General features: G+C 39.8%; 1 protein-coding gene across 2 annotated transcripts in view; it reads left to right on the top strand.

The window, feature by feature from the left end:
- Positions 1–12,347, top strand: part of LOC117295927 (nuclear cap-binding protein subunit 1-like) — a 28,532-nt gene that overhangs the window by 11,444 nt on the left and 4,741 nt on the right. For both annotated transcript variants that reach the window (XR_004519698.1, XM_033778724.1), the window contains exons 8-15: positions 5,070–5,285; positions 6,160–6,257; positions 7,415–7,589; positions 8,054–8,181; positions 8,954–9,028; positions 9,382–9,497; positions 10,839–10,967; positions 11,612–11,711. Coding sequence is in view for 1 of the 2 variants with exons in the window: in XM_033778724.1 (XP_033634615.1) it covers positions 5,070–5,285; positions 6,160–6,257; positions 7,415–7,589; positions 8,054–8,181; positions 8,954–9,028; positions 9,382–9,497; positions 10,839–10,967; positions 11,612–11,711 (1,037 nt within the window). In the remaining variant the exon portion in view is untranslated. The remainder of the gene's footprint in view (positions 1–5,069; positions 5,286–6,159; positions 6,258–7,414; positions 7,590–8,053; positions 8,182–8,953; positions 9,029–9,381; positions 9,498–10,838; positions 10,968–11,611; positions 11,712–12,347) is intronic.

Consider the following 12,347-nt stretch of genomic DNA (forward strand, 5'->3'; position numbering starts at 1 on the left):
GTGTTTCTCCACAGTTTTATTATAAAGACTTGTAATGCGCAGTCGTTCAGTCGTTATACACTAAACTGAGAACAAGTCCAATGTTGACAGCAATCATAAATAAGTGATGAAGTCCAAGATGGTCAGCCACAGATCTCCCAGTCTGCTCTCTGCCGGTGTTTCTTGAAACTGTTTTATTTCTGAGAGTGTTCCTCCACAGTTTTATTATAAAGACTTGTAATGCGCAGTCATTCAGTCGTTTTACACATTAACTGAGAACAAGTCCAATGTTGACAGCAATCATAAATAAGTGATTAAGTTCAAGATAATCAGCCACAGATCTCCCAATCTGCTCTCTGCTGTTGTTCCTTGAAACTCTGTTTTATTTCTGAGAGTGTTCCTCCACAGTTTTATTATAAAGACTTGTAATGCACAGTTGTTCAGTCGTTTTACACATAAACTGAGAACAAGTCCAATGTTGACAGCAATCATAAATAAGTGATTAAGTTCAAGATAATCAGCCCCAGATCTCCCAATCTGCTCTCTGCTGTTGTTCCTTGAAACTCTGTTTTATTTCTGAGAGTGTTCCTCCAGAGTTTATTATAAAGACTTGTAATGCGCAGTTGTTCAGTCGTTTTACACATAAACTGAGAACAAGTCCAATGTTGACAGCAATCATAAATAAGTGATGAAGTCCAGGATGGTCAGCCACATATCTCCCAGTCTGCTCTCTGCTGTTGTTCCTTGAAACTCTGTTTATTTGTGAGAGTGTTCCTCCACAGTTTAAGTAGAAATCTCATCCAGACGAGTGTAGGTGTGACAGGAGATTTCAACTGCTGTGCCCATTAACATGGACTTGTTTTGTTTGCCAAACTCAAATTTGTGTATATTAACATTAGACTGGAACCTTTGCCTGGCATCAAAACTCAATCTATGTTCTTGTTAAGGTATTTTTTGTTAATGCGGTATCATTCATAATAAATTGATGAATGACTAGAGATGAAATTTGTTCGATGAATATTAGATGAGCGCACGGAACAAAAATAACCCCATCAGACTTATAGGTTTTAGCACTCAACAATTTGAGCACTAATGAGTTTACATGAGGACATTGTGAATATTGTCCATAGTCATCATCTGCATGGCAAATCTATACCACCGTCAATATTATACTAATAATAAAAAATAGTAATGAAAACCCGTAATGCGCACATGTAAGAATACTTGAGTAACCTGTAAAGACCAATAAACAACCAGCTAAGAGATATTGGTCTGTATCATACCAATTCTCAACCAACTTGGAGAAAAGTGAGTAAATGGTTTAGAACTGACTCCGCGGTAATACAGTTAAGGTCGATCCAATAAGCTAAAGTAGTAGTCCCAGCCTATTTTTTATACCATCCGCCCGGGTAATAGTTAAAAAAGCAACACAGTTCTTTTCAGAACTGAGAAGTCTCCCGAACCCCCAAACATCTACTCCGCGGTAGCAGAATAAAGCAAGACAGTTCTCTAAGCACAAACTCTACCTAGCAAGTAGATACACACACATGGTGTTACCGCAAACCAGTTATATATTGATACCTCATGCAATGCCTCAAATCCTATATATGTTTTAGAATGGTTATGATGCATTATTTGTTGAGATTGAGGGCCCCTGCTGTCCATCTTATCCTGTTGCTTTTATTCTGGTTCTTATTTTTGTATCTTTTCCAACACAATTATACTTGCTTAGTTTTTTTGTACTTGTACCACGCTCAGCGCCCTCGAGCATGTCTCGACATGTTTATAAGGTGCTATAATAAGTGTTGGTATTATTTCTACACGTTTCGTTCATTCATAGCAATCTGAACAACAATCCGATTTGGCCTTAGAGGTTGACCAATGCAACAACACAGCATGTCTTGAAGACCTTTCAGAAACTTCTTGTATTTGAAGATGTAAACGATGGGATTGATCACAGAGTTCATGTTGTACATGATTTTGAATACAAAAGCTAGGGTGACTGAAGAATGGATGTAGCACCATTCTTCCATTGCATCTGGTAGGCAGATTGTCACATATAACGACACTGGTGTCCACAGAGCAACCAATACACCCATGACAATCCTAAGCATACTGATCACATTCTGTCTGGCCTGTAAAAGCTCGAGGGCTGCTCCTTGTACATTCTGTTGTTGGAGTTGTTGAGCACTTCTCTTGAGAGTGGCTTGTATCTTGTAGTAAGCCCAGCTCATAAAAAGGATTGGCAGCAGGTAGGCAAATAGAAGGTAGAGCACATCCTCCAATGTCTGAGATGAGTAAATCCGTTTGCAACCAACAGTGTTGGTTTCGTTGCTGAAGTTCCATGTGAAAAAACGTGGGCTTGAAAAGAGAATCGCCATCCCTATTTCTATGAAAATGATCAAGGTAAGGCTGTGTCCGAAACGACGACTTCGGCTACAGCTACGTCTAGATCAGCGCGTCTACCAGTGTTGAAGAATAGCAGACGCGTGCGATCTAGCCATAGCTGTAGCCGAAGTCGCCGTTTCGGACACGGCCTAACTTTCTTAGGAGACATCATTCTGGGATAGTGCAGTGGATGCACTATTCCTATGTATCGTTCATAGGTCACCAGACACAGACCATAACTTGATGAGTAGAGTGTACAAACAAATATAAAGCCGCTCCTGACCGTCCGACAATAGATATCTCTACCAATCAAACTCTTTGGTAGGTAGTTCTCAGCTGTGGCATTGATCCAAACTAAATTACAGCAATAAATGCTGTCAATAACGGCAAGATATGCCAGCAAGTAGTTTGTCATATTATGAAGGTTTTTGGTGCGAAGGATGACCAGCCAGGCTAGAGTGTTGAGAAACATTCCCACTGCTCCTTGTGCAATTTTAATGATAGTTTCCAATTCCATTTTCAGTATTTTGAACTCTGTGGTTTGCCTGAGCTACAGTCTTAAGTGTTGGATCGTAGTTGTCAACTTGTATCAATGAAGAACTGTAAACTGTACACAGGAACAGTGTTAGTGAGGGAACGCTGAATAAATATCAGTCTCTACTAATACTGAGTTTTCCAGGACAAACGATCACTGGGAAGTTACAAAGCCGTAGGATTTCACTGTGGGTTTTGAGGGACAGCTGACGAGCATTGAGATCTTACCGTAGAATGTCAAATAAGTTAGTTCATGAAATATGATCTTTCCTTTCATTTTGATCACATTTTCAAAAGATATAGTAGAGTTGTTCTTCAGTCTGACAGGCGAATGCAAACAGCCTTTGAATGTTCAACATCAAGTGCGAAGAAGAATCTTCAGTTCTCCTCTTTGCTGCTGAAATGTTTCAACTGTTTGATTTAGTTTCTAAATGGCAGTGAACATCAGTTGTTTTACATATAAGCTGAAAACAAATCCAATGTTGACAACAGCCATAAATAAGTCCAATATGTCCAAGATGCTTGGCTAAAGATCTTTCAGACTACTCTCTGCTGTTGTTCTTTAAAACTGTTTTACTCTTTATGCCAGTGTTCATTGGGATTGGACCATCATGACATAAACCTTGTAAAGGTGTTATAATGAATGTCGCTTGCCAACTATCATCATTCTACTTTGAAGAAGAATCTACTTTTGTGGTATATCATATTCAATAAACACAGCACATCGCAATGCTGAGAAATTGCTGAATTAATTTCGGATTAAAGCTTCTTTTAAGGAATGAAGTAATTATCTCATTTATAAGAGAACAATAACTGTCTCTTGCCAATACATGTGGCTGTAATTACTATTTCAGTTTTTTATAATGTTTAATTTAACCTTTATGTGGCATCAAAAGCTTTTTAGCTTTCATTTTTTTTTAATGAATATTAAATGAATGCATCAAACAAAAGTTACCCCATTAACCTTCAACCGGTTGCAATCTATTGTTACTTGAAACTGTGTATTCTTTTTGACAGCGATCATTGGAGCTTGTAATGGTGTTACTAATTAATGCAGCTCGCCAACAATTCTCCAGTCAAATGACAAGAATCTACTTTGGTGGTATATCATATTCAATAAATGAACACAACTCAATCCTGGAAAATTGATGAATTAATTTTAGAGTCAAGGAATGAAGTGATAATGTAGCTCATTTTGCGAACAATAACTGTCTCTCGTAATTTTTTTTAATGATTATGTCATTTAGTTTATAACGTCATAATACAACCTTTGCCTAGCATCAAAAGCTCATTCTGAGTTCTTGTTTATCTCAGTTTCCCGGGTTCCCCGAAAATGTTACAATAGCGGCAAAGCAAGTTTAAATAGTTGTTTTGTTCACTCCCTCAACAACATTCTGCCGTTCTTTTACTTTGAAAAATAAAACGTTCTAAACATAACAAGTTGTCCTTTTTACATCTACATGTACACTTCTTCAGATTCCAAGATTCAACACATAGCACTACAGAAAACGATTAATCAGCATTACTGCACTTAATCTCTGGAACAATCTCCCCATGATATTCATTCTATCACCCCCTTTGAATCATAGAAAAGGGCCCTGACAACTCACCTCTTCAATGTGTTTACAGCATTGATTACCTTGCTTGTGTGTTAATCTTAGGATTAGATCGTTCAGTCAATTGTATAAAATAATTTGACATGTTACTTATTTGATACTTTGTAACGTGCCTAGAGATAACTTTATATTAGGCGCTAGGGTGCTGTGGCCGAGCGGATAAAAGCATTGAATTCAAGCTTAGGTGATTGTGTTCAGCAGAGTGTGGGTTTGAATCTCGGTCGTGACACTTGTGTCCCTGAGCAAGACATTTAACTATAATTGCTTCTCTTCACCCATGGTTTATGGGTACCTGTGACCGTGAGGGCAGAGATGGTTCTTGTGATTGATTTAGCTGAGTAGCGCATATTTGTTGCGCAAGGCTTGTGTACTCCCATGGGAGCTGAGATGGTTTACGGAATGATTTAAGGCCCAGTGACCAGGGGGTAATAATATAAAGCGCTTTGGGCGCCCTTCGGGTGTGAAAAAGCGCTAAATACAAATTGAATATTAATATTATTATATATAAATCAAATAAATTAATATTAGTATTATTTTTCATGGCACTATCAGAGTATTGACTGCCTGTGGGCCCAGACGTGCAAACTCCGTCGTGATGACTGGAACCACAAGAGCATCCTACGTCCCTACCTGTCCTTCGATAGCATCCTATGCGAGGCTCTACAGCACACCTTGCCGCAGTTCACAGTCCCACCCCACAATGAGGAGTGTGTCTACCCTTTACCCAAGGTGATCTTCAGGATGTTTGATTACACAGATGCACCCGAGGTAAGAGTGGTAGTAAGAATTCTGTAGAGTACATGGGTAAACAACCTTGAGCAAGTTGAGTGCGCACATTTGGGCAACTACTGAACAGCAATGTACATGCACAGTGACGCACTCACTCAAACAACTTGCCCATCGGTACCACGGTATTCAACACTTCATTGCCTTCCGCCTTTTCGCTATAGTGTCACTGGTTCCCCTATGCGTTTTGCACATGCTAGCATGGAACAGGCTATCGGGACCAAGGAAAAAACAATGGTCATGAGGCGAGTTTGAAATTATCAAAATAATTTTCTGGCATAAAATAGCTGAGATGTATGCACAAAACGAGTATGCATAGAGATACAACGTTTGTTGCTGGAGCTTTTTTCGTGCGAGATACAACTTTTTTTGCAACATCAGGACACAGTGTTTGTGCACTGACACTAAGATGAGTTTGAAACCTCTTTGGGGACAGTGTTGTATCTGAGAAGAACTGAGGCTGAGATAAAAGTAGAATCTCAACTTTCGAGATAGTGTTCTCTGCCTGTCTTCAAGGGGAAGCATTGTAAAGCTTCAAATCTTACCGAAGTCTGGTTTACACTTTAACCAAAAGCAAACAGGAGCAAATGTTGGGGATACAAACAGTCATAATGTGCTGTTTTCCGGTTGTCACGCAAGAAAGTTCGCTTTTGCAATCGGTATAAGTATAAATCAAGTTGTTTTATTGATGATAATAATACCCTTGGTATCAAGTATGCTTATGAGATGTCATTTACAATGTTAGTTTCTGATGAGAAAATTTGCTCCAATTGGTCTAGTTTTTAATAAACACATTATTCCATCAATATGAAAACGGATTATGTTGAGGAGAAATGTTGGCCATTCATCTTTGCAGGGCCCCACCATGCCAGGACATCATTCCATTGAGAGATACTTAGTCGAAGAGCAACTGAGCTGCATCATTTCTGCCTACGTAAAGGATCGCAAGGAGTGGTGAGCTTCCACATAATATTCTTTCCCTGTCTTGAAGTCTGAAGATGAAACATCTCCTTTACAAAAGGAACTTTGGTTTTTAGTGGCAATCCTTTCAGTTGATGATTTAAAATTTCCAGTATGTTTGTTGATATGTGTAGATCATTTGACCTGTGACATCACATGTTTTCAAAAGAGCCACAGAGCATGGACGCCTGCAGGACCATTTTGTATACGCTCAATGGAAGAAAACATTAAATCTGATATTTCATGAAGATTGCACTGTCTAATTTATATCGAAGTTTTGGTATGAAGAAAGGGTGCACATCACAAAACTTTTACAGGTACATTGTACAGCCGTTTAATACTCTTAAATTTATGTAGAATCAATGACGCAAAATCATTTCCTGTATACCAGGGGTGCGTTCCACTCGCGCAAACGACTCGCAACTGTTCGCGCAAACGTTTTTTTATCGTTTGAACGATTGGTGCGTATACGCGATGTCAATATGGCGGCGCCCTGAAATGAAGATGGCGCGCACCATACGTAGGTTTTTTTTAAACTTCGTTTTTGCTGTAATAGTCTTTTTTTTTGACATCATTACATCAGCTAATTAACTCTGTTATTCCAAATCTGCATTATCATCCACCGAAAATACAATGTAATTATGTTTGTGACAAAGAAATAATACCGTATGCTTGTCCACCATTTTAAAAACCACTTGCCAACACCTCAAAAGTATGTTCGCGTAAAGTTGCCAACGTTCGCCAACGGTGGCGGCGAACAACTCGTTCCACTTGAAATTGTTGGCGAACGTGCGCAACTGTTGGCAACGTTTGCGCGAGTGGAACGCACCCCAGTGCAGTAATTTCCTACCAGAAAAGCTACCAGAAAATGTACATTGTCAATCTATTTCGAAACACAGGTTACATTGTCTAAGTAAAGTAATGTTTGAATCTGGGCCCAATTTCATGGAAGTAAACAAAAAGTAGCTTAGCGCATTACAATTATGCTTACTGAAATAAGATTACCAGGCAAACTATCAGTTTACATGTACAATTTGTGACTGTTAAGCAGACAAATAATTTCCGATATGCGACTCCATGAAATTGGACCGAGAATAAGTCAAACAAGTTTACAAGACTTTAAAATCCTCACCTCATTTCTTCCATTCCAGCGCTGCCCAGTTAGTGAGTTATCACGGCAAGGCAAGAGTTCCTCTAAACTACATGATCGTAGAGGTGATGTTTGGTCAGCTCTTCAACCTGCCCCATCCTGTCAAGCAAGAAGCAGCCTACGCCAGTCTCCTGCTGGAGCTGTGTAAACTCCAACCAAGCTCACTCCCACAAGTTGTATCCTTTAACAGTCTTACTTGTGGTCATGTTTTCTAGAGAAGGGGGACCATGGCCAGGACAAGGGCAACTGAGGTCAAAACCAGGAACACTGGGGCCACCCCCTTTCTCTTTTCGACAAGTGCACTGGGTTTTTTTTCTTGTTCGTGCGTTACATAACACGAGGGACCCATGGCTTAACGTCCCATCAGAGGATACCAGCATCATGGTTAAGTTGCCTTTGTAATGGACATGCGTGTCATGATCGGGACTCAAACCCACACTCTGCTGTTCAGAGCCTCCATGGCCTTAGTGTTATTCCAGGCCTGGTGCTGTACCCAAAGTAGATGGTTTTAAAATGATAACACAACTTAAAGGGAGGGTATATTATTTGGTCATCCTTAAAAATTAATGCGAATAAAAAGTTTTGGTTATGATATCGAGATCATGTTATGAATCTTAATCTTAACGCAATACTACCACAGCTAGCACAAGCCACAGAGCTCCTGTACGAGAGACTGGACAATATGAATCTCAACTGCATCGATCGCTTCGTCAATTGGTTCTCACATCATCTCAGCAATTTTCAATTCCGCTGGAGCTGGGATGAATGGTGAGTATAATTTGTTTTTATCCTTCCACCGATGTGTATTAAAGGAACACGTTGCCTAGGATCGGTCGAGTTAGTCTTTGAAAAGCGTTTGTAACCTTGTAAAAGTAGAATACAATGATCCACACAAACGTGCCTCGAAATTGCACTGTTTTCCTTTTACCTCGTCGACTAACACGGTCGGCAATTTATGTGAGTCAAATTTTTGACTCACATAAATGGCCAACCTTTTTAGTTCACACAGTAAAAGGAAAACCACGAAATTTCAAGGTAAATTTGTGTGGATCATTGTATTCTACTTTTAAAACATCTTCCCAACCATATGCATTTTATAAAAACGGTTACAAACGCTTTTTATGGACCAACTCGACCGATCCAAGGCAACGTGTTCCTTTAAGCACTCTATGCTCAGCTGATTTCCAAGGGCGCTTTGAAAAGAATCCACAGCCAAATCACTCAGGTAGGATTCGAAGGCACAATGTTTGTGAGAAAGTTATAGTCGACATTGTGTCCAATTCTGTAGTTGTGTATTTCCGCCATGCTGGAGTGCTATACACATTTAGAATGTACACATAGTGCCATCTAGCATTGTTGTCTTTCATAGCGCATACTCTCGCATTTACAGCACTGTGAGTGTGTGATGTGCATTTGTAAATACTCCAGCATGTCAAGCGATAAATAGTGCCATCATTTTATAAGGGTCCATATTTTGTGTAGCTAATTTTTACAAGGCACTGAGTTTGAAACTTATTTTGTTTGTTTGCTTTGTTTTCAGGGCCGACTGTGTGAGCGTGGATCCAGAGATGCCCAGACCAAAGTTTGTCCGTGAAGTCTTGGTGAAATGCATGAGGTACATACATGTGGAGTAGGGGGTGGACATCTTTTATGTGAAAATCCATTTCAATGACATATTTTATAAGATTTTTTTTTTTTTTTGACGAGGGTCAAGTTGTTACATATTTTTTGGTGACGGTTTTTCATTTACGTATTTCCTTGACAACCCCTGTTAATTTTGTATTCGTATGTATAACAGGCCTGGAATTTACAGAGGCCAAAGAGAGGTCATGGCCTTTGTTGCCCCTGGTCTTGGCCTTGGTGCCCCTTCAAAAGTTTCCCATGGACTTTAAGATTTTCCAATGGAAGTGCCCTTTCCAAAACAACTAAAATAAAATAAATGTTTTCGTTCTTCTCCTCCCTGTTCAGACTGTCCTACCATCAGCGTATTGTGGAGAGCATTCCAAATGCATGCACGGAGGCGTTTGAATCCCTTCTCCCTAAGCCGCCTGTACCCATCTATAAATACAATGAGGAAGGAGCAGGTAGGTCAGAATCTCACTCAGCTTTTGGAATAGGAATGATTGCTTAGAGCATGTCTTGAACATTAGTACTTATCAAAGACCAGGATCCACACTTGGTTTGGGGATTAGGTTGGCTCAGTGGTTTCTTTCCCTGCCTTTCTCCTGTATGGATCTTAGTTCAAATCCCACTATCAAGACTTGCATGTGGATTGGATGTTCACTCCCTACTGCCTGTGTGCATTTGTCCCCATTTGGGGTTTTCCTCCCACATCTTTCAATTTTGTTATTTGTGCTTATTGTGCCATTGGATTTGTCAAAAAATTATAATGTGACCCAGCGTATACAAGAATAAATAAACCTGTGAAAGTTCAATCGGTCATCGGAGTCACAAAAATGAAAAAACCCTTGTATTTTTCCACTGTCTTTTTTTAAGTGTCGAGATCTTGCAAGATCTTACTAATTGTTTACTCATTTCGTAAAAACTATACAATTTCAAGTAACAATATTTCAAGGGAAAATGTGTGTAAATCTGTGAACATTATTGCCACTCTTACCAATGTTGTACAGAACACACCTTTAAACACTTGAAAGCCTTTAGCGGCTTGTACCAACATACCAATGTTGTACAGAACACACCTTTAAACAATTGAAAGCCTTTAGTGGCTTGTACCAACATACCAATGTTGTACAGAACACACCTTTAAACAATTGAAAGCCTTTAGCGGCTTGTACCAACATACCAATGTTGTACAGAACACACCTTTAAACACTTGAAAGCCTTTAGCGGCTTGTACCAACATACCAATGTTGTACAGAACACACCTTTAAACACTTGAAAGCCTTTAGCGGCTTGTACCAACATACCAATGTTGTACAGAACACACCTTTAAACAATTGAAAGCCTTTAGTGGCTTGTACCAACATACCAATGTTGTACAGAACACACCTTTAAACAATTGAAAGCCTTTAGCGGCTTGTACCAACATACCAATGTTGTACAGAACACACCTTTAAACACTTGAAAACCTTTAGCGGCTTGTACCAACATACCAATGTTGTACAGAACACACCTTTAAACAATTGAAAGCCTTTAGCGGCTTGTACCAACATACCAATGTTGTACAGAACACACCTTTAAACACTTGAAAGCCTTTAGCGGCTTGTACCAACATACCAATGTTGTACAGAACACACCTTTAAACAATTGAAAGCCTTTAGCGGCTTGTACCAACATACCCCTAGCAGCCACAACAAATATCTGGTCATGTACAATTTTTTGACCTTCAAGGCAAGAAGTTTTTTAGATCCCCCATCAAATTTTTTTAACAAAGTTTGACCCATATTCGATTGTTTTCCCTGTAGGATCTTTACCAGGCACCATGATTGCACACAAACTGATGGACACCATCAAGGCGAGAGCAACAACCACTGAAGTACTCGCTGTGCTGGATGATGTGCCAAACCCAACCCAGGCAGCTGATAGTATGGAAGGTACAGCCAGGAAACAAATATTACATAAAAGACCCTTCCCATGAAATATGCTAATTACATTCACACATGCATAGACCTTTTTGCAAATACTGGGGCGCGCGCGTAAAGCTTGGAATTAGGTGCATTGTGGTCTAGCTAGTATCCAAATTTGATCCAAATCTGTCCCACATTGCACCTCATTCAACAGTCTGCGCTTGCGCATTGGTATTTGCGATAAGGTCTATACAGACCCTATTGGTTGGCAAACGCTATGAAAGTGTAAACTCAGCAGACGCACAATGGCTGCTGCGTCAAGCTGCCATGAGCCACATACAAAACAGCGCGATGTTCCCTCATTTTGCCAGCCAACATGTTAGTGCATTTACCTTTCATGGGAAAGTTCTATTGCATTCATCAGTTTCCCAATTGTTTTAGAAGAGAAAATTTGAATTTCAAGTTATAAACCACAAGAAAAACTGACTGGGTAAATTTTAACTAATTTGGGTTGAATAAGGAAAAATAGACTAGAGTCAAGTTAACCCCTACTCTCTCTCTAATTATTACTGCAGTTTTCCATGACTGATAATTTACTAGCTTTGTACAAGTACAATCTTTTCCTGTGAGTATTTAGTTTATTTCATTTTTGAATATTTGTTTTTCCGCAGATGAGTCAACGTTCAATCCCCTCAAGATTGATATCTTTGTTCAGACACTTCTCTTTCTGGGCCAGAAATCCTTCAGCCATTCCTTCAGTGCACTCGCAAAGTAAGTCATCATGCCTATTGGGGTTTATATCCCTTTGTTGGAGCTTGCCAAGTTCCCTGGTCGGTAAGATCATCTTAACAAACAAGCAAACGTACAAACCATGTAGTGTGTACTTTGAGCAACATTATAAAGCCCCTTTCACTCAAGAGCAATTTGGCAAAGGTCCCTTGCTAAATTGTAGGATGGATGACAATTTTGTGTGTGAAAGTAAAACCATTTTTTCTACTGTCCAAGTTCTCTTGCAAAATCTTGTCAAACATTGCTACTTTTTACAACCATGCTGAAATAGACCGATCCAGTAGGCTCCGCCAACGACGCACGTGTGACCAAGAACACGTGGGGCTCTCCAATGCCTTTCTGCACAACTCTGTCGCGCCCGCCCAGCTACGCGCACGCATGTCGTACCTTAGTGTCGGACCTTCGTTGCGCAGTGATTGGTCAATACGCAATGGGGCGGAGCTTAATGGATCGGTCTATTAAGCAAGGGACACCAGTTAAAATGCTGTTGTGTGATTAGCACCTAAGCTGACTCCCAAAATGCTGAGCCTAGCAGCAATAACCACATGTGACATTTGTGCAAGAAGTCAATACAATATTGCTCTGATTATCGGCGCATCAGTCATACAACTACTCAAG

This window comes from Asterias rubens, chromosome 10 (genome assembly GCF_902459465.1).
Source record: "Asterias rubens chromosome 10, eAstRub1.3, whole genome shotgun sequence".
Lineage (NCBI taxonomy): Eukaryota > Metazoa > Echinodermata > Asteroidea > Forcipulatida > Asteriidae > Asterias > Asterias rubens.